This window comes from Brassica napus, chromosome C8 (genome assembly GCF_020379485.1).
Source record: "Brassica napus cultivar Da-Ae chromosome C8, Da-Ae, whole genome shotgun sequence".
NCBI classification, from domain to species: domain Eukaryota; kingdom Viridiplantae; phylum Streptophyta; class Magnoliopsida; order Brassicales; family Brassicaceae; genus Brassica; species Brassica napus.
Genome location: NC_063451.1, coordinates 1,485,615 through 1,508,525, shown reverse-complemented (window position 1 = coordinate 1,508,525; position 22,911 = coordinate 1,485,615). Strand labels below are relative to the sequence as shown.

Below are 22,911 nucleotides of genomic sequence, written 5' to 3'. Positions count from 1 at the left end.
ACTATTTTTGAGGTTAGAGACTGAGAATAGGTTTGAGAATACTATTTACTTAAATGAAAAAATGAGTTTGCTTTCTAAAAAGTCAATAGCCTATCATAATGCAAAAGTGACTAAATTTCAAAACTTCATGTTTATATATCTTATTATATAGAGTAGAGTTCCTTCTCTCTAGTGCCCTCCACATCAGCAAACACGTCACAAATTCGGCTCACAAAAGCTCGACACGTGTCCCTTCTTGCGACACACTGCATTTTATTAATGAGACATTGGACTACTGCATTCCATTGTTTGTTTTGATTACCGAATTAAGCCTGATACCCATAGACCCATATATTGTTTATGAAAAACACGTTGTTTTAAGGTTTGACCTTTTCTTAACACCAAAAAAGAGTTCTTCTGCGATGTTCCGTTTCCATTCTTCTTTTTTTTTCTTTTTATCACTGTTCCGTTTCCTTTTCTAATCAGTTGAAAAACTGAGAGTTACAGATTAATGTGAAGCACGATCTGACATTAAAGGCGTGTTTACTCTCTGTAAGACGGTGTATCTACACCTATATAAAGGTTATCATTCTTCACTTGAATATCTATACATGTCTGTTTCTTTTCGATCAGACCAAGCCCTTTCTACTTTACGGTTATATGGAAGCGATCTCTGCTTCACTTCAAAACCCTAATCTTATCCCCAAGATCTCTCACTCTTCTGGTCCTCTTTCTGCAACCATCGTGGAGATTCCGAAGCCTGCTTCCGTTTCTGTAGAGGAGGTGCCGGCTAAATCTCCAACGAAAAGATCCTCTGTGTCTGATAATGGAGGAGACGAGACTGATTTGCCAACCACCACGAGTGAGATCATTCTTTCAAGATGCTAAGTGAGTTAATAGAAATTGGGATCTGAAACAATTCGAGGCAAAACAGATCGGGATTCGGTGATAGTTCATGGTTAGATCCTCTAAAGCTCGAATCTTTATTTCAGTTTTGCACTCATTTTATGTAAGCTTATTGCTTTGGTTTTGTAATAAGGTATAGGGAGATGAGTGATTGATTGTTTAATGTATGCTATTGCTTTACTTATAGAGGCAAAGAGGAGAAAGTGGCTTGAAGATAACTCAGAAACAACTACTAACGTTTTTTTTTATCTTTGATACCTCGATTATCCAATGATGGGCATGGATGAAGCAATATCATCACAAGAATATCAACTCCTCAATTAACGGTGATTTCCATATCTTGCGTACTTTGCAGCTAAACATAATTTGAAGTTTGATGTTTTTGTCTTGCAGGTCGTGCTGCAGTGATAGGGTTCTTCATGGCTTACACTTTTGTTCCTGTCATGAATCCGAATTTTTTTCGTATTGAAATCTAGAGGTCTGTTTGAAATTTGAAGGTTGAAACATGGGTTTAAAGATGTTGTCCAAGAGATTGAATCTGAAGTTAGCTGCAAGCTGGAGCAAGGTAACCTGGGATGTCGTTAGATAAGAGATTCATCACGAGTTTATTGAGTTTATACCTTCTGTGCTTTCAGTTTTCACCAGAAGGATAGGGTAAGCAGCAATGAGATTTTTTCTTCTCTGTAGAAGAAGCTTAGATTATTTATAAATAAGAATGAAGAAATGAAAAGAGATGATTTGGTTTGCATTTTGCCTCTAACAGAGACGATACACCAGGTTGCAGCATGTGATTTTTGAGTTAGAAGCTTTAGAATTGGTTGGATCAATTAATAGACCACGTGCCTGGCCAGCCTTTCGAGTGTATGGTTTGGAGTTAACTGAAGTGCTGAGTAATCTTACAGATTGGAAGGTGAATATGGTGACAAGAGAGGCTAACTGGGCTGCTTTCTTGATTTCTCGAAGCGTGACAAAGGAGATGAGACTTCAGTCCTATGTGGCCCAGGGTAATCCTTCTTGGTTACATGGTTTGCTTGCAGAGGAAGGTACGAGGAACAGCGTGTAACAGATGATGGTGGAGTTGAAAGTCTATGGTGAATCTATGTATTTTTGGAGAGAAGCTGGAGTTTTAGGCTCTTAGCGTTTCTATTTCGGTTTTTAGTTTTAGTGTAGTTTCAATTGTTGTTGGGGTTCCTTTTGAATCTTCATGGTGTTTTTGACACTTTCCATTTTCTCAAGAGTTAAAAAAAAATTGGTTTGCGTTTCATGGCCTGATTTGTAAGATTTAAATATAAAGTTGTGGCCTTTTGGGTGGTAGTTTGCTTAAGAATTTGTCATTTAGTTTGATTTTCGTCTAACCTTTTATTTGTAATGGATTTCCATAAATTGGTTTGGTGGACAAAAGTTTTCAGTTGTTTTGGTCATTTTGACTTGTCTTATAAATAGTAACACTTAAATTATTGGTTAAACTAAATAGTAACACTTAAATTATTGGTTAAACTAAAATCATGTTAACCAATTTTTTATAGTAACAATCTAGCTAGATAATTTTTCATGTCTGACCATTAATTTCTTAATTTTTTTTTTGACATCAAACTAGTGACTCATACTGACTCTGTGAACCACTTCGGAAGATCTTGATCCATGTGAACGACAAACGACGGTTGCTTCCTGACACTGCGTGCTAGGCTATTCGCTCTTGAATTTTGTGTCCTTGGTACATAGATAATCTCTGATCGTGTGAACGTAACCTGAAATTGGCGTAAGTTTTTCATGCATTCCATTGCCCAGAGTAGTGCTTCTATCTCCACATGTAGAGGAGATAGACAAGCCCGAACATTCCTTGCTCCCAACGGTCTATCAAAACCTTCTAAAGTACTCAGCCAACCTTGCCCGGAGAAAATCTCATTCTCTTTTCAGGAACCATCTGTAAAACATCATCTCTCCGGAATTGATGGGAGAGTCATAACCTCGACTTGGGATACTATCCTATTTCCGGTCAATACATGTGCATCAGCCCAAAGTATTGACTCTGTTTCTGCCAATTTGAGCGTGTCCCTTGGATCCATGATCCTCCATCGGTGGGGAGACTCTCCAGAAGAGATGATCCATTAATTTCTTACTTATACCATCATCTCTATAGTGTTATATTATAGAACCCTCAACAAATTATAAGTTCTAAAATTTTCAGATTTATTAGGCAGAAAACAATAAAGTAATAGTTTAAAATTTGTGTACTAACTTATTTTACTATATAATTCTAACATATATACATTCAAATAAAAAGTTAATTAAGAATTCGACATAAAAATGGTGTCCAACGTCTGTGATGAAGGGATGATCATCTCATACAGAACAAGCTTATGGAGGGGGGGGGGGGGGGGGGGGGGGGGGGGACAGAAAATGGCTTCTCATAGGAGTTTGTATTATTTTCAGTTTTGAGCTTTGTGTAGATGCAGATTTGATTTATGCTCGCATAATCTTTGAATCACAATTGTTATAAAAGTTTGTGGTGTGTGATTATTATGATTTAAACCTATGGAATAAGAGAGAAGAGTCTCATCATACCTTACTATTGGCACACATGTGTTTATCTCGATAGGTTATGTGTTTATCTCGATAGGTTTGCAGGTAGTTCGTAGGGATTTCAAAATATGTTCGCATGTTACTATCTTTTGGCAATATCTATATGGGTCACTTGACCAAACATTTTCTCTTTTTGTTTGAAGGAACTTGAGAAAAGTCAGCGAAGCCTAAGCTTCTGAAGCTAATTGATGAAGCGTTGCAAAATACACATGCAAAATACTAGGAGGAGAAAAGCTAACATAAGTGTTTTTCAGAAAAAGAGAGGGGAGAGAACTAGAGAGAGTTTACCTCATGACGTCTCTTACAAATGCTGCGAGGTCCACAAAAGGACTTCAGAATAGAAAAAATTGTCAAGAGTTAGTAACTTTCTTGGTAGGTTTTTACCATTGTCCTTTCAGTACATCAATTATTTTTTAAAAATATTACAATTTAAAACTTTTACATCATAAGAGGGGTTTAGGGAACATCAACCTTCTCTATTAATGGGTTCGAATTTGTAGACACATCAGCTTTTAGGAGGTTTTACATTATAAAACTTCTTTTTAGATAATGAATAATTTAGTATGTATATATTTTCCTAATACTGAAAACATATATTATACCTACTAAAAAGAGTTAATGCAAATTCTGAGAAAATATGTTGGTAATTTGTAAGTATTATTTTATGACATTCTTGAGTATTCATTTTCTATTTTTCAAGGACCAACTATATTTGTTTGTGGATATTTATCATGTTTGTTCAGTACTTCACCACCATTAATTATCTGGTTTTAATTTGAGAAGATATATAATTACCACAAAATAAAATCAACTACTCTATTTAATCAAGTAAATAATTTTCTTGGTAATTTTGTTTTCTTGGATTAGACATCCATTTCTTAATTATACATGACACATCAGTGTAAAATTTAAAATTTATAATAAAATTCACATTTTTTTACATTTGAACTATATATATTAACAATACATCAATGCTTCATAAATTGTCTTCGTAGCTACCAATACTATTTGTGTTTTCTATTTTTTATTAGTTAAGCCTAGATTTTGGTGGTAAAAAAAGGAAAACAATTACATATTCATTTTTTCAAATTTTTATTGATGTGAGTTTGAAGAAACTTAAAAAAACATAAACATATTTTTAATCAAATATAATAATTCATAAATTATAACATAACATGTTATTTATAAATATTATACAGCAACAATTAATATCTTATTTTAAGCTACTTGCTTATTTTTTTAAAGAAAAATACAATAAATTGGATTTTCTTCTAATTGTTTAAATTATAAAATTTAAGAAGAATTATATTAAAAATATATTAAATTCAAAAAATTAAATATTTTGAACACAGTGAAATAAATATATTTGTTTTCATATAGTAACAAATATATAATTTCTAAAATAAAAAATGTCAATTATGTAGTAAAAATAGTGAAAATTATAATTAAAAATAAACTAAAAATTTCATGTAAATTTTAAATATATTTTTTCATTTGCTTACCCGCCCGGCGGGTCCGATCCTAGTTCTTGATAATTTAGTATTTAAGCATCAGATAAGAATCAAAAGGACGTGCAGGCCTGCATTGTTCTTCAAATTCTACCAAGAAACATAGTATTTTTTTCTTAAAGGAAACCTATTAATAATTGCAAATGGGCGTTATGATATCTAATTACTATGTTGACATTTGGCATTGGAACTTTTCAAAATCCCCTCCATTGATCTATAAAAAGCCATGAGACTTTCTCCTTTTTCTTCATCCTTAAATTCGGCTTAATACTCAACAAAGAAGAGAGACAACAATGGCGCTCAAGAACTTACTTGCCCTTGTGGTTCTTCTTGCCCTTGTTGGAGTTTCCATTGCTAAGCCATATGGGAATCCACTTGGAAACCCACGTGTGAAGGGTAATCTTGACCTCGACTACTACCGCTTCAAGTGTCCACAAGTGGAATTCATTGTCCGCCGTGTCACATTTCAGTACGTCTCTCGTAGGCCAACTCTTGCTGCTGCTCTTCTGAGGATGCATTTTCACGACTGTTTTGTCAGAGTAAGTTTATAACTTTGCTTGAGTTTATGTCAGTTTTAGTAATATGTGAGTAGAGGCTCATGTCAGTTTTAGTAATGTGTGTTTCTTCATAACTATTTTTTTTCTGTATTCTTTAGGGATGTGATGGCTCCGTTCTTCTGAAATCACCAAACAATGATGCGGAAAGAGACGCTCCCCCTAACTTGACATTGAAAGGCTTCGAAGTGGTCGATGCTGTCAAGTCAGTGCTAGAGAGGAAGTGTCCTGGTGTTGTTTCCTGCGCTGATGTTATTGCCTTGGTTGCTAGAGACGCTGTTTCAGTGGTAAAACTTTGCATTCTACTCATTTTCTCAATGCAAAACCATGCATTAATATTTTCTTTTACGTACTAAACTTATTTTGCTCTATATGATTGGTTTGTGTTTTTAGATAAGAGGACCATGGTGGCCTGTTCCATTGGGGAGGAGGGACGGACGCGTCTCGAGACTTTCCGAGGCTAACCTACCATCTCCTTTTGCCGACATAAAGACACTGAAGAATAACTTCCGTGTCAAGGGTCTTAACAGTAAAGACCTAGTCGTCCTCTCAGGTATTTATACACAAAAAATATATTAAGCTTTTGGACATCAAGCTGATTATCATGATTTATTGAATAGGGGCTCACACCATTGGTGTATCTTCTTGCGGTCTGATCAGCAGCCGTATCCATAACTTCACGGGCAAAGGCGACTTTGACCCAGCGATGAACCCTAGCTACGTTAGGACATTGAAGAAGAGGTGCAAGCCAACTGATGTCAGGACCCCAGTGGATATGGACCCAGGCAGTGCCAGGAGGTTTGACTCTCACTACTTCAACATTGTAGCTCAGAAGAAGGGCTTGTTCATATCTGACTCAGCACTTCTCAATGACTTCGACACCAACCTCTACGTTCAGTCGCAGGTTCTGACTCGTGGGGCTTCCTTCAACAAAGATTTCTCTGACTCAATGGTCAAACTTGGTTTCATCCAAATTCTTACCGGGAGGAAGGGAGAGATCAGGAGGAGATGCGCTTTCGTTAACTAACTTTGGACTTGATGATTGAAGTTCTAAAACGTTTTCTGCTTATTAATGTTATTTTGTTCCTTTATCAAGTCCTTTTTCCACGGAAGTTCTTTGTCTTTGTATTTCAAAATGTGTAATAATGTATTTCTTCCTTTCACGAATGTTATCTACTAGATAACATGAGTCATTGTTTGAATGAAATGTTTTTCTCTCTATTGTTTCTCTTTGAGTTTCATATAATCATATTAATGAGTAATAGAAACAAGCTAACCAAAAATGAATAGTTAAAATATATTTTCATTAGAAACTGAATTTGAATAAATCAGAGCTTGCAAAGCGGAACCTACGTTCTTATATTTTTATAGAAACTCAACCAAAGTTATTAAATTTAGTAATTGAAACTCATATGGGTTAAGAGTGCGCTTTCTTGTCATACAAGTAACGTCATAAAAAAACTATAAAGCCAAAGAAGAACAGAATCAGTTATGAACTTTTTTTTTTTTTTTTTTTAACCTGGGGTATCCCGGGCCCTTAAGCTCAGACTAATCCCCAAAGAGAGGTGCAGCCCACGGATAGACTTTCTCTCCGGATATTCAAATGGGCCCGAAAGCATGGGCCCATATCCGTGTGGATGACAGGATGGGCAGTTCGCCACCGCCTGGTGTCGAACCCGTGAGCATGACAATTGGCCCCAAGGTCCTTCGCCAAGCGGGCTACCTCATCCCGTCAATCAGTTATGAACTTTTAAAATGATGAAAAAAGCATGTCCCCTCGAGGAGATAGCATGATGTCTATGTTAAACTGGTGGTGACTGGTTTGTTCATTCCAAAATAAAGTGAACATGTTTTAGTTTGAACCACGATTTTTAACTTCTTTTATAACATCCTTTTCCAACGAAATATTAGCTAAATTACAGTGTATGATCATCAAATAGATTTCAAAATGATTTATCTGGTTGAGTATGGGCCTGTTCGTTTCTCCATGAGCCATCTGGATGGAGATGATAGTTTTGTTCGTTTAGGCACTAAAAGTGCAATTCATCTAGATGACTCATCTAGATGGCTCATCCAGATGACTTTCGAAAATTTAGGCTTAATTTTAAAGTCTATTCAGCTGAACCAATTTGGACCATTTGGATGAATATGGTTCATTCAATATGGTATAATGTATATTATGTCTCTCATGTAATTCATAAATTACAAACCTAAACATAATATCATTTTGTCACACACGAAAACTGATAAAACGACAAAAACGCATTTTCCCGCCAAAACCTAAAAACGAATTTTTCAAGCCAAAACCCTAAAAACGCATTTCCGGACAAAATTGCAAAAACGTGTTTTCCCGCCAAAATGGCAAAAACATGTTCTCCCCAAAAAGGTTTTCATGCCAAAATCACAAAAACGCATTTTCACGCCAAAACCCCAAAACGCAATTTTCCGCCAAAACACAAAAACACGTTTTTCCGCCAAAACCATAGAACGTGTTTTCAACCAGAACGTGTCTTCCCGCCAAAATCGAAAAATGTGTTTTCTCATCAAAATGTCTTTCCCTCCAAAACTGTAAAACGCGTTTTCTCATGAAAACCGCAAAATGTGTTTTCCCGCCAAAACACATTTTCCCGCGAAAATCGCAAAAACGTGTTTTCCCGCGAAAACTGCAAAAACGTATTTTTCCGCCAAAATGCATTTTCCGCGAAACCCGAAAAATATTTTTTCATGCCAAAACTACAAAAACGCGTTTTCACGCCAAAACCACAAAAACACGTTTTCCCGCCAAAATCGTAAAACGTGTTTTCTCGTCAAAACTAAAAAATGTCGTTTTCCAGCCAAAAACCGAAAAATGTGTTTTCCTTCCAAAACCGAAAATCTCATTTTCTCGCCAAAACCGAAAATTGTATTTTCTCGCCAAAACCAAAAATTATATTTTCCCGCCAAAACCTAAAAATCTCGTTTTCCCGCCAAAACCGAGAAATCTCGTTTTCCCGCCAAAACCGACAAATCTTGTTTTCCCGCCAAAACCGATAAATCTCGTTTTGCCATCAAAACCGAAAAACCCGTTTTCTCGCTTAAACCGAAAAATCTCGTTTTGCCGCTTAAACCGAAAAATCTTGTTTTCCCGTCAAAACCTTATTTTCCTGCAAAAAGCGTAAAAACGTGTTTTTCCGCCAAAAACGTATTTGCAAAATGCGTTTTCTCGCCAAAACCAAAAATTGTATTTTCCCGTCAAAATCGAAAAATCTCATTTTTCCGTCAAAATCAAAAAAAATCGTTTTTCTGTCAAAACAGAAAAATCTCGTTTTCCGCCGAAACCGAAGTTACAGTCGGTTTATTATTAATACTCTTTTTAGTTTGAAACTCTAAAGTTTTTTTTTTCAAATACATGTTTATCAATTTTTTTTGTTTTTTTAAAAGTTATTATTGTAGGAAAATGTTAACATATGATTAAATCAACACAATGGTATTTTGGTAATTTGTTTACTAAACTCATTTGGATGGAAATGATAATAAAGAAACAAACATAAGATCCATTTAGATGATTCATATAGATGAGCTATTTGGATGAACAAACAAACAGTCACAAAAATCTGAATAGATCATTTGGATAGATCATACAAATGAATCATCCAGATGAAAGATGCCGAAACGAACAGCCCCTATTTGGATTTCTTTTGATTTTCAGAGATTTTATATTTTATGTATTTTTATTCAAAACAAGAATGCAAATTTAAATATATTCCTTCAGGGTTGTTTTCGCAAGGTTCTATATTAAAAAAAAAAGTTTGGGGAGTTCATATTTTTTTAAGTATGGATATATATTTGACAAATTAAAAGTTGAAGTGGTAACCAAATGAGGATAACGAGGCTGGAGGAAGACGATAGATTTGAGAAAAATGATGGTGGAAAAAGAAATAAAGATTATGCAGGCGACGAACAAGAACGTGTGTAACACACACAAACTAATTATTATATTATTTCCCTATTATTTTCTTACAAATTGCATTTATTATAATAGTTATTTTGAGGTTAACAGCAGAGCATTGGTTTGAGAATACTAATTTACTTGGAATAAAAAGAGTTTGCTTTCTAAAAAGTCCATACACTTTCCATCTAGCAAAAGAGACGGCAACGAAGTCAATGATTATTTCAAAATTTTCAGTTTACATATTCTTGAAAGTTGAATATTCAAGCATGACACAAGAATCAGGATGATCGTGGAGGCCTGCAATGTTCTTCAAATTCTATCAAGAAACAGATTAATTAATATTTGCAAATGGATATTATATAATTCCTGTGTCGACAATTAGCAATGGAACTTTTCAAAACTCCCTCCAATGATCTATAAAAGGAGCTTGAGGCTTTCTCATTTCTCTTCATCCCTAAACTTGGCTTTAATACACAAACAAAGAAGAGAGACAACAATGGCGCTCAAAAACTTACTTGCCCTTGTGGTTCTTCTTGCCTTTGTTGGAGTTTCTGTTGCGAAGCCATATGGGAATCAACTTGGAAACCCACGTGTGAAGGGTGATCTTGACCTTGACTACTACCGCTCCACGTGTCCACAAGTGGAATCCATTGTCCGCCGGGTCACATTTCAATACGTCTCTCGCAGGCCAACTCTTGCTGCGGCGCTTTTGAGGATGCATTTTCACGACTGCTTTGTCAGAGTAAGTTATAATATGACATGAGTATATGTACTTTTACGTGAGAACTTTTATAGTAATGTTTACTCCTTCGTACTTACATTAGGGATGTGATGGTTCCATTCTTCTGAAATCACCAAACAAGGATGCGGAAAGAGACGCTGTCCCAAACTTGTCAGTGAGAGGCTACGAAGTGGTAGATGCTGCCAAGGCAGCTCTCGAGAGGACTTGGGGTTGTCGTGGTGTTGTCTCTTGCGCTGATATTCTTGCCTTGGTCGCTAGAGAAGCTGTTGCAGTGGTAACTTGTTGCATTCTAATGACTTTTATCATTCCAAAACCAATTAACATTAGTTTACGCACTAAACTTATTTTGCTCATTGATTGGTTTCTTTTTTTTTTAAGATCGGAGGACCATGGTGGCCTGTTCCATTGGGGAGGAGGGATGGACGCATCTCGAAGCTTTCCGAGGTTAATTTGCCATCTCCTTTTTCCGACGTAAAGACACTGAAGAAGAACTTCCTTGACAAGGGTCTTAACAGTAAAGACCTAGTAGTCCTCTCAGGTAATTTCTATACAAACATCTGAACGAAAATATTCTAAAATAGTATTAAAACACCTATTGTTCAACAAATAACACAAAAAAGTATATATAAAATAGCACCGATTAAAAAAAAAACATTTCTATTTTATTGTGGGATTTGGGTTTAGCGATTAGAGTTTAGTATTTAGGAAATGGGGAAGAAATTAAGATTTAAGAGTTAGTATAAAATGCTATTTTTGAGATTTTTTTTATTATTCAGCGCTGTTTTTAAATAAACTTTAAAAAATGTTATTTTGGAGATTTTCCCTCTTAGAATTTAATTAAAACATGTTGAATTTAAATATCAAGCTGACTATCATGATTTATTGAACAGGAGCTCACACCATTGGTGTCTCTTCCTGCGGTCTCATCAACAACCGTATCCATAACTTCACTGGCAAAGGTGACTTTGACCCAGCGATGAACCCTAGCTACGTTAGGACATTGAAGAAGAGGTGCAAGCCAACTGATGTCAAGACCCCTGTGGATATGGACCCAGGCAGTGCCAGGAAGTTTGACTCTCACTACTACAACATTGTGGCTCAGAAGAAGGGTTTGTTCACATCTGATGCAACACTTCTTGATGACCTTGACACCAACCTCTACATTCAGGCGCAGGTGTTAACTCGTGGGGCTGACTTCGCTAGAGATTTCTCTGACTCAATGGTCAAACTTGGTTTCGTCGAAATTCTTACCGGTAAGAAAGGTGAGGTCAGGAGGAGATGCGCCTTCGTTAACTGATGTTGAACCGATCTCATCCGGATGATTGAAGTTCTAAAACCTTTTCTGCTTATTATGTTCTTTTATTCCTTCATCAAGTCCCCTTTTTTCAACGGAAGTTATTTGTGTTTGAATTTCAAAATGTGTAATAATGTTTTTATATCTTTCTCGAGTGTTGTCTACTGAGTATTGTTTGAATGAAAATGTTTATTTGTCTTTTAAGTTTGTTTCTCTTTGAGTTTCATAGTAATAAGTAATCGAAACCAGCTATCCAGAAAATGGATAACAAAAATATATTTTTCATTTGAAACTGTATCTGAATCAAAACAGAGCCAAACACGTATCCCAAACAATGTCAAAAAACCACACAAACTTGGTTTCAACCTTTTATTCATATGGTTGAAGACATATAATGATAAGAAGAAGAAATAGTCCTTAAGATGGCAAAATGAATTTTCTCATGACGCCTTGACCAATTTAATGGAGGGAAAATGTTGATTTTCAGATTCTGGTTGACTCGGTTCCCACGGGTAAGTTGTCTATTGGCTCTGTTGCAACCAGTGTTAACAATTTTAAAAAATTCCTCCATCTAAGTAAAATCTCGTTTAATATCGTTGTCTTGCATCTTTTTGCCAATTTTTAGAATGAACAGTTGAAGAGTTGTTTGAAATACAATCTCCAGAACTTAAAAGATTACTTGATTTTCAAAAGCAATGAATTTGAATTCAATCAAGGAAACATTTCATTGTTGCTGAGAGACCAAACAAAGAGAGTTCAGAGGAAACGCTTTCAACCAAAGGTACATAAAAGAAAAAAGGAAAAATTAGAACCAACCATCACAAACGAGAACCCACCTCTTCTAGGCCAGCTTCCTCCTAGGCTTAACAGCGGATCTCTTGTCGACAGATCCGGCGCTCTTGGTTGAACGAGAGACCAAACCACGAAGAGTAGCCAGTATCCCAATACCCATGAAAGGCACATACATCATTAGCAATTTCTCAGACGCCTTCCCAGAACCTAGCATCTCTCCCAGGACTGCAGACTAAACATCCACACAGTATATATATATATATATATATATATATCAGAATTAACATACAAACAGGAACACACACATACAGTTGTCAAAACATAGTTCCACAAGAACGCAGTCACGTTCAAGATTTAGGAACCGTTCGATTATTTACAAATTTGGTTCATTTTCGGATTGGTTATTTTGGTTTTCTGTTCGATTCGGGTAGCAAAGCTGGGAACCGACTACTATCTAAAATAATTACGGATAAAAAGTTAATTTATGGTCTAACATTCTTAATTTACAGATTAATACTAAAACGAAATTAACTGTACCATGGAAGTGACGACGGAAGCTCCGTAGAGCAAGCACGTGGTGCCGAACCACGACTTTCCGGCGAGAATCGCGTAGACGTTGGCGATCGAGAGCGGCCACAGGAGTACGAGCTCGTGCCAGATGAGTCCGACGAGGAAACGCGGCTCCTCCGCGAGCAAGTAGTCTCCGAAGTCGGCGATGTAGTTGCGGTTCAGATCGGTGAGAATCGCCGGGTAGATTTGTTTAGGAAGCACCGTTTGCGCGTCGAAGAGCGGTGGGATGAACACCATTAAGGCGAAGAATAAGAAGAGGATCGCGTCGATCAGCTTCCCGAAAGCTCCCATCTTCTTCTTACTTCTCCGATTGATCTCAAGTTTTCTGATTTGAATCTGAGTGTGAGAGTTCCATTAAGAGTCGTTGACTTAAACTTATATACGAAGTCGGTTTACTTAACCGAGCTAACGAATCGGAGATTTATTTTCGGTTAAGTCAAGTGTTCTTTTTCAGATTTTGAACAGCAACATAACGATGAGATTATTGGGTTAACTTAACCAAACTACCAAACCGGTTTAGTCAAGTGTTTTTCTGGTTTGAATCTGAGAGTTTGAGAGTTCCAATAAGAGTCGTTGAATTGAACTTATAAGAAGTGGGTTTACTTAACATAATATAGACTGCAGAATCATGTAACTCTGTTTTCCGGAAATATAAAACTTAGCTATTACAAATTGTTATGAAAATTTTATCTACTACACCCTCTAAGCACGTAAATGCATTTTTGAACTCTCTCGTTGTTAAAGGAATCTGGCTATGATGTAAATGTGAACCTCTCCACCTCCACTTTAGCTTACTTTTGAGTTTATTGATACTTTTGAATCACCTCCTCAGAGTTTGGTGCTCGTAAACCTCTCTCTCCCTGATCGAGATGGGCCCGTCAGTCATTTGGCTTCCTCTTCCCTCGCCAAACAAGAAAAAAAGCATATTAAACGTATTGTTGAAAACTTTAACTAAATCAAAACACTTTGCATACTCAAGGAAAATTTTGAAAATTAGTTTAAAGTGTTAAATTTACAATATTAAAAATATATTAAACATATATGCACTTTTTTCAGACCATAAAAAATTATATGGACAGGATAGGACGTAAATGTTTGGTTTGCTTCTACATATTGCAATTTACCTTAGATTTTTTCCCAAAATGAAAATTAGTGTAAATGTTAAATTTACAATACAAAAAACATGTTAAACATATCAACCACTAACCGACCATAGAAATTCTATAGACCGGGTGATATAGTTTGGTTTGTTTTTCAACGTATTGAAATTTATCACCTTGACATTTTCTCAAAATGAAAATTAATGTAAGAATGAAATTTACAATATGAATAACATATTAAACATATATACACCTCTAACGAACCACAAAATTTTTTTTATGGACATGATTGTGCAAAACATATATATATATATATATATATATATATATATATTAGTTTCAAAATTTAAAATTAAAATAAAAAACGTGAAAGAAAAACAGTTTTTTAGTAAATAAAAAATAAAAAATGACCTGATCCGACGAGATCTTTGACATTAAACGAGATACTTTCCTCATACCAAATCTTCGGGATAAGGCTCGGAGATGAATGGAAGGGATCCTACCACAAATATGCCTATGTCCTTCTCTGACCAGATCTCTCTTGCTACCAGTATCATTGCCCTTCCTGCAACTTTTGCTCCTAGAGCTGGTTCCTATATTTCTAAAAAGCAAGTCTCTCTTTCAAATGCCCCCTCTATTACCCTCCCATTAGCCCATGTTGACACTGCTTCTCCTTCCTGGATTCTCTCCTCCTCCCTCTTAAATCCAAATCCAAATCCAAATCCAAACCAAACTCAAACCCACCATAGTTTGCCTCTTGTTTCTCTGGAAGAGAACTCCATTCCAAATGGAGATTGTCTAGACCCTTTCATATGAGTACAAAAACATTTTTTTGGAATGTCCGTGGTAATAATAAAACTGACAAGCATTTGCCTTTTGCCCAATGGTTAAATGTTCATCGGCCTATTTTTAGATCTATTTTGGAAACACATATTAAGGAGCCTAACCACGTCTCCACTATGGCGAAACTCTGTAATGGTTGGAATTTTGCGAGCAACCACACTTCTGATGACGATGGGAGGATTATCCTACTTTGGAAATATCCTGCAACAGTTCGCATCCAGAGCCAGACTTCTCAATTAATGACGTGTGAAGTATTCATCCCTTCGAGCCAAAAATTCGTTTATACGGCAGTATACGCCTCAAATTTCTCCGAGGAAAGAACAGAGCTATGGATTGACCTAATAAACTTACAGCAGAATATGGCGCTGGACTCTCTGCCTTGGGCTGTTGGAGGAGATTTCAATCAAATCCTCCACCCCTCGGAGCACTCTTCCCCAACTGTGAACACTTTCTCTTCTGACATGGTAGAATTCAGTGAATGTTTCTTGCAAATGGGACTATTTGACCTCAGATATCAAGGGATGTTCAACACTTGGATGAATAAACAGCCTGACCTCCCAATTGCCAAGAAACTTGATAGACTACTTGTGAACCAAGCCTGGATAAACTCCTTCCTTAGCAGCTCAGCCTTTTTTCTCCCTCATGATTTCTCGGATCATACCCCCTGTGTTCTAGACCTTGCTATGCCCCTTCCTATCTCTGGTACTAAGCCCTTCAAATTCTTTAACTACCTAACCAAACACCCTAAATTCCTGGTCACGGTGGAGGAAGCATGGGTTGCTGCTGGAAGCATTGCAACTTCACTTGGAGAGCTATGCTGGAAACTGAAATCAATTAAGGGAGTTTTAAAATCAATAAACAGTATAAATTTCTCAAAAATTCAGGAGAGCGTTATTATTGCTAACCGTTTACTTTTAGATGTGCAGGAAAGAGCTCTACAAACCTCAACTCAAGCATGGTTTCAGAAGGAGCGTGATATGATTGCGAAGCTTGATTTCCTAAAGGCAATTGAGGAAGCTTACTTCCGTCAAAAATCACGTATAAACTGGCTTAAGGAGGGCAATCTTAACACTTCATACTTCCACAGGATTTGGAAAGTCAAAACAGCCATAAATTTAATCCGCTCCTTCATTCTGCCCTCAGGAATCTTGGTCACTGATCTAATTGCCATGGGACTGCTAGCTGTAAACCATTTCAAGAGCATTCTCGCGCCTTGCTCTCCACCTGCATCAATCTCAACGCCACAATGGTTCCACTCTCTCACAGACTTCAGGGTTTCGGAGGCTCAATCTACCATTCTAAATCACTTCCCCACTGCGGAAGAGATCTCAAAAGCCATCATCCTCCTGAACCCAAATAAGTCACCGGGACCTGATGGGCTGAAGTCGGGTTTCTTCAAAGCTACTTGGCACTTGCTTGGACATGAGGTCACTATCTCAATTCTCAAATTTTTCCAAACCAGCTTCCTGCCGTCGGTGGTAAATTCAACAATTCTTACTCTCGTTCCCAAGCACCCTGGAGCTTCAGCGATAACTGATTACCGTCCCATTTCGTGTTGTACAACTCTCTACAAAGCAATATCAAAGCTTCTTGTCAGGAAACTGAAGCCGCTGCTCCAACCTCTGATACTCCTGAACCAAACGGCATTCATCAAGGGTAGACTGCTTGTAGAAAATACCATCCTTGCCACTGAACTTGTAGCAGGCTACAACTCTGCGTAAGGGCCACCTCGGATCACAATAAAAGTAGATATTGCTAAAGCTTTCGACTCACTAAGCTGGGACTTCATCTTCATCTGCCTCGTCTCTCTCAACTTTCCATCCCTCTACCTGAGCTGGCTTCGCGCTTGCGTCTGCACTCCTAATTATACGGTCCGATACAATGGAACAGTTCAAGCCTATTTCAAAGGGAGTAGGGGGTTAAGACAAGGTGACCCCCTCTCACCGTACCTTTTTGTAATAGCTATGAACTGCTTGTCATTGATGCTTAATAGAGGAGCAGAAGAGCGTAAATTTGCTTATCACGCTAAGTCCCACTCAACTCGATTAACCCACCTGTGCTTCGCAGACGATCTCCTGATCTTTACTGATGGTACACTCGAATCAGTACAGGCTGTTATCTCGATACTGGATGAATTTGCTCTTCACTCGGGCCTAAAAATCAGTGTTCAGAAGTCTTCCTTCTTCTCATCGGGTATTTCCCAAGATCAGGTCAACCTCATCTCCTCAGCCATGGGCCTGTCTCCGGGTGTTCTCCCTGTTCGCTACCTTGGTGTACCACTTACAACAAAGAAGCTTTCTCTCTATAATTGTGGCCCTCTCATCCAGCAAATCAAATCAAGGGTCAACTCGTGGAGCTCTCGTGCCCTCTCTTTTGCAGGAAGGCTCCTCCTCATCAACACAGTAATCGCATGCATCACCAACTTTTGGACCTCTTCCTTCATCCTCCCCAAGCAGTGCACTAACAAAATAAACTCCCTTTGTAGTGCCTTTCTCTGGCATGGCTCATCATAGGGTAGTCACTCGGCAAAAGTCTCTTGGGAAACCTGCACTCTTGACAAATCAGAAGGAGGGTTAGGATGCAGGGACCTTGTAAACTGGAATACTGCTTGCATACTAAAACTAATATGGATGCTCTTTACTTGCTCAGGGTCGATATGGGTAGCCCGGTTTAAAAAATAAGTACTAAAAGGTTCCCTCAATCACATTTGGTCAGCAACTACCAAGAGCAAATTCTCATGGCTCACCAACAAGCTCCTAAAATCTAGCAATCTTGCTTATAGCTGGATAAAGATCAGAGTCGGAGGAGGTACCTCAGTGAGATTCTGGTATGACAATTGGTCTCCATTTGGAAAGCTCTTGGATGTCATCTCTCCTGGCCGCACGAACACGATGGGAATACCATTATCGGCGACGCTAGCAGATATTTACTCTGATGGCGCCTGGAACATTCGCCTTGCACGCTCAGATATTCAAATCCAGGTTCAGTCCTTTATGACTACTCTCACTCTTACTGATACTGATGATTCTTATTATTGGGAAACCGAGGGAAAAGAATGGACAAGGTACAGAACAGGAAGAATCTATTACCTTCTTAAAAACCATGCGCACACTGTACCCTGGTGGAAACTGGTTTGGAACAAAGGAGGAATACCAAAACACAGCTTCAGTGCTTGGAATACAATGCTTAACCGTATGCCAACAAAGGACAGGATCATCTCCTGGGGACTGCAAGCAACCCCGGCGTGCATCCTTTGTACCTCTGGTTTCGAATCTCGTGATCATCTTTACTTCAATTGCGACTACAGTTGGGAACTCTGGAAACCGCTTGCACTCCGTTGTGGTCTTACTCCCTCTCGCCTCTGGACTGATACGATATCATCTCTTCTCACCCTCTCTTCTCCGGCTTGGCAGCGTCGTCTGATTCTACTGGTTTGGCAGTTGGTGATGTATTCTATTTGGCAAGAAAGGAACAGCAGAATTCATCGTCAAATTTTCAAACCAAAGGGCACAATAAGTAATTCAATTGACAGAACCTTAAGGAACAAGATTCACTCCTCTCGTGAAGCAAACCCCACTATGGCATCCAACATGATCCAATTCTGGATTGCTTCTTCTCTCCACTCAACTCCGTGAAAGAAACACCACCGATCTCCATTACAGTCCTTGCATCTCGTTGTTTCACCTCTCCGTCTTCTCCTAAGATTATCAGTTTGGGCTTCTTAATTTGTGTTTCAGAAATTTGGGCTTTATTTAAATCTTTTGAGTATCAGATACTAGCAAAACACTAAGGCTTTGGGCTTGTATTTTTTTTTCTCATGCTTAAAATTTGAAGAATCTTTTCAAAGCAAAAAAAAAAAACAAACATTTCATAGATATGAATGGAAGGGATCCTCTCAATAAAACATTTCACAGAGCTTTGCCCGAGAAGGTGCTCGTAAACCTCTGATGCAGCGCCGATCGTGATCATGGATGATCACAACTCCAGGTCTACTTATGAATGTTTTCTTTTTTCAATATTGGTTTTATTTTCCTTTTTATCAAATAAGTATTATTCCTTTTAGGATAAGGATTTACAAATCCTTTAGGTGTTATGATTTCTAGCTAATATAAATAGAGAAACTTACAATAGATGTAAGACAAGATTTGAATTAATAAAATTATTGATTTGATTTTAAGAGGTTTCGAACACTGCGAAGAGTATTCGCCCCCTCTGTTACAGCTACCTTTAAACACAAGTTATCAATTTAGGGTTATAATCCTTGAACCTAACGTTTATAGCTTCCGCCTCTCTATCAGTTGGTATCAGAATCATCACGTTTTGGGATTTCATCTATCGTTCTCAATGATTAAGAAAACGACAGAAGGAACATCTCAAGATATGAATGATTTACGAGCACTAATTATCGAGATGCAAACGGCTCTCGCCACCACCATTCAGACGTCGATGCAGACCTCAATTTAACAATTGGGCAAATCGTTGGCGACTCGTTTGGATACTATCAACACAACATTACTCAACCGACAGGAACCTCATAACCAGCAACCGGATATTGTTCATCAACAACACCTGCAACAACAAATTCCACCGCCTCACCAGCAACGTCAATGTCAACTTCCTCCTCTGCAACAACCTCTTCGTCAACACCAACAACGGCCTCAACACAACGACCAGCTGGGTAACGTGCGCGATCTGGATATAAACGCGAATGAAGAAGAAGAAGATGACCTTCATAGGCAAGTATATCGCGACGATTTGCAACACCGAAGAAACTTCGACAATCGATGGGAAACGGGTTTAAAGTCGACATCCCAGAGTTTCATGGCGGCTTAAAAGGTGATGATCTCATTTATTGGATGGTTGCTGTTGAAGAGATCCTGGACTTTAAGCAAGTTCCCCCTGGACGAAGAGTCTCTCTCGTTGCCATGCGATTTTGCGGTGGAAACAGCTTTAAAACAACTCGTTCCCGCACCGGAAACACACCGATACAGACCTGGGAGAAACTAACCAAACACCTTCGTCACACCTTCTTACTACATAATTATGATCGCGCCATCTATACTCGGCTACAAAATCTCCGTCAAGGAAGTCGCAGTGTTGATGAATACGCAGAAGAATTTTCATTATTACTAACGCATACAGTGATACATGACAGTCAAATACAATTGGTCTCTCGCTTTATTGGAGGACTACGCCAACAGCTTCAAACCGTTATGGCTCAGTTTGATCCATCAACAGTAGACGAGGCACACCGGCGTGCGGAAACGTTCGAACAGCAGTCGCGATCCTCCAATTGGAATCAGTCGGCTACACGATCAAAGTCGCATGACACCACGGGTAATTCAGCGTCCGCATCAACCAAAGAGGCAACAGATTCGGGCACCACAAAACCCGGTGCACCAGAGGAACAAACATTAAGGCGTTCATCCCGTCCCAACGCACTACGATGCTACTCTTGTGGCGAAGCAGGTCACCGACAAACAGCATGTCCACACGCAACACGCAGGGGTCTGCTCATGGATGAACAACACAATGAACTAGAGGTGTACGATTCACAAGAGGAAGAAGAAGCTTGATGACGAAGATATTCATCAAACCGCAGGTGATACGGGTCACGTCCTCGTCCTACGACGTTCTTGCATCATGCCGCGTCGAACCAATGATCAGTGGCTTCGCACCAATATCTTTTGTGTTACTTGCACCATTAATGTCCGCATATGCACCTTCGTTATTGATTCCGGCAGTAGTCAAAACGTCATATCATAAGAGGCTGTTACTAAGTTGGGCCTGCTCCGTGAAACACACCCATCGCCATACACATTAGGATGGCTCAATGACAGTGCCACGGTTCGTATTACTCAACGTACCCTGGTCTCCATCTCCATTGGTCCCTACTACACCGACCGACTTTATTGTGACAACACTCCTATGGACATCAGTCACCTACTACTAGGTCGCCCTTGGGAGTATGACCGCAAAGTCATGCATAGCGGAGCTGACAACACATATCAATTTACATGGAATACACATAAGATCCTATTGATACCGTCGAAAGACACGGCGGTTCCTTTGACTTCCCAGCCGACGGAGACACCAACAATTTCTCGAACTCCATCAACACAGAGCAAAAACCTTATATGTTCGTATGCTTCCTTTATCTCCGAACTTCGTTCAGAGGGCAGAGTATTCGCACTTATACCTTCATCTCTGGATCATGGACCAGTTGTGCAAAATAGTCCATCATTGGCGGCCATTCTTAACGAATTTAAGGATGTCTTTCCCAAAGATTTACCGACGCAACTGCCACCACTATGAGAAATTCAGCATCAAATTGATCTAGTACCGGGTGCAACGTTACCAAACAGACCTCACTACCGTATGATTCCCATTGAACACGAGGAATTGAGATGGAAAGTGGAGGATCTGCTGCGTAAAGGCCATATCCGTGAGAGCCTTAGCGCCTGCGCGGTGCCAGCTCTTTTGATACCTAAGAAGGATGGAATGTGGCGAATGTGTGTTGATAGTCGGGCTATTAATAAGATAACTATTCGTTACCGGTTTCCTATACCTCGCTTGGATGATCTATTGGATCAAATTTGTACCTCCAAAATCTTTTCAAAGATCGACCTTAAGAGTGGTTACCATCAGATACACATTCGACCGGGAGATGAATGGAAAACCGCTTTCAAAACTAGAGAAGGACTGTTCGAGTGGTTGGTTATGCCTTTTGGATTGTCTAACGCGCCCAGCACGTTCATGAGAATCATGAATCAAGCACTGCGCCCGTTTATTGGATGCTTTGTTGTCGTCTATTTTGATGACATTCTCATATTTAGTTCCTCCATCGCCGAGCATGCAGACCATCTCCACCAAGTGTTATAAGTTCTCCGCGTCGAGAAACTCTTTCCAGCACAACACAAATGCAAATTTGGGGTGTCTCAGGTTTTATTTCTCGGTTACATTGTCTTGGATAAAGGGTTATCCGTGGATCATTCCAAGATTGAAGCAGTTAAGTCATGGCCAACTCCAAATAATGTATCGGAGGTTCGAAGCTTTCATGGACTCGCATCGTTCTATAGGAAATTCGTACACCACTTCAGCTCAATCATGGCACCCATCACCAACTGTATGCGTGAAGGTAAGCTTTTATGGACGACTGAAGCAGCACAGGCGTTCGAAATCATTAAAGCGAAGCTTACAACCGCGCCTATCCTCGTGCTTCTGGACTTCAACAGTATCTTTGAACTTCATTGTGATGCTTCTAAAATTGGCATTGGTGCAGTTCTCAGCCAGAATAAACGGCCGGTAGCATATTATAGTGAGAAATTGGCAGGAGCACGTAGCCGTTACAGCACGTACGACGTCGAATTCTACGCAATTGTCCAAGCAAATTAAACATTGGCGCCATTATTTGGTTCATCGCGATTTCGTGCTCTTTACTGATCACAATGCTCTACAGCATCTCGACAGTCAAGCTAAGGTTTCTTCTCGTCACGCAGGCTGGATAGCATATTTACAAAAATTTACATTTGTTATCCGCCATCAGTCTGGAAAAACAAATCGCGTAGCTGACGCGTTAAGTAGGCGCCACAGTTTACTCACCACGATGCACACGTCCGTTTTGGGGTTTGACTCTTTCGCCGATCTCTATCACACCGATCCTTTCTTTGCACGAATTTTCAAAGAGACCGAACAAGAACCTCACGGGAACTACACCATCCAAGACAGCTTCCTCTTTCATGGAGGCTTAAGATCATCGCGGAACTGCACAATGAAGGTCACGTGGGAGGTGATACATTTCATCGCGCATTGTCGTGTGTGTCAACATGCTAAAGGGAAGTCGACGAATGCGGGATTATATCTACCTCTTCCCATTCCCACTCAGCCGTGGACCGATGTTAGTATGGACTTTGTTCTTGGACTACCACTGACTCAACACGGTTACGACTTTATTTTCGTTGTTGTCGATAGATTTTCGAAGATGGTTCACTTCATCGCCTGCAGAAAGACAACGGATGCGGTGCATGTAGCCATTCTCTATTTTCGAGAGGTCTATCATATACACGGTTTACCCTCCTCTATCGTCTCCGACCGCGATATGCGTTTTCT

The 22,911-nt window shown here is 38.9% G+C and overlaps 4 protein-coding genes across 4 annotated transcripts; 3 read left to right on the top strand and 1 right to left on the bottom strand.

Annotated features, from left to right (window-relative positions):
* Positions 1–5,242: 5,242 nt before the first annotated feature.
* On the top strand, positions 5,243–6,710 carry LOC106400072 (peroxidase 1-like). Its single transcript, XM_013840484.3, has 4 exons — positions 5,243–5,515; positions 5,632–5,817; positions 5,924–6,083; positions 6,151–6,710. Exons 1-4 carry the CDS (start codon positions 5,270–5,272, stop codon positions 6,555–6,557), a joined length of 999 nt encoding a protein of 332 aa, XP_013695938.3. The 5' UTR covers positions 5,243–5,269; the 3' UTR covers positions 6,558–6,710.
* Positions 6,711–9,908: 3,198 nt separating this feature from the next.
* LOC106400076 (peroxidase 1) lies at positions 9,909–11,701 on the top strand. Its single transcript, XM_048766052.1, has 4 exons — positions 9,909–10,203; positions 10,286–10,477; positions 10,582–10,741; positions 11,094–11,701. The coding sequence occupies exons 1-4, from the start codon at positions 9,958–9,960 to the stop codon at positions 11,498–11,500; spliced, it is 1,005 nt and encodes a 334-aa protein (XP_048622009.1). The 5' UTR covers positions 9,909–9,957; the 3' UTR covers positions 11,501–11,701.
* Positions 11,702–12,180: 479 nt separating this feature from the next.
* On the bottom strand, positions 12,181–13,221 carry LOC111205455. Its single transcript, XM_022701300.2, has 2 exons — positions 12,827–13,221; positions 12,181–12,521 (listed from the first exon to the last, which is right to left on the bottom strand). Exons 1-2 carry the CDS (start codon positions 13,148–13,150, stop codon positions 12,339–12,341), a joined length of 507 nt encoding a protein of 168 aa, XP_022557021.2. The 5' UTR covers positions 13,151–13,221; the 3' UTR covers positions 12,181–12,338.
* Positions 13,222–16,766: 3,545 nt separating this feature from the next.
* On the top strand, positions 16,767–18,437 carry LOC125591527. Its single transcript, XM_048765916.1, has 3 exons — positions 16,767–17,204; positions 17,316–17,470; positions 17,585–18,437. The coding sequence occupies exons 1-3, from the start codon at positions 16,767–16,769 to the stop codon at positions 18,435–18,437; spliced, it is 1,446 nt and encodes a 481-aa protein (XP_048621873.1).
* The last annotated feature ends 4,474 nt before the right edge of the window (positions 18,438–22,911 follow it).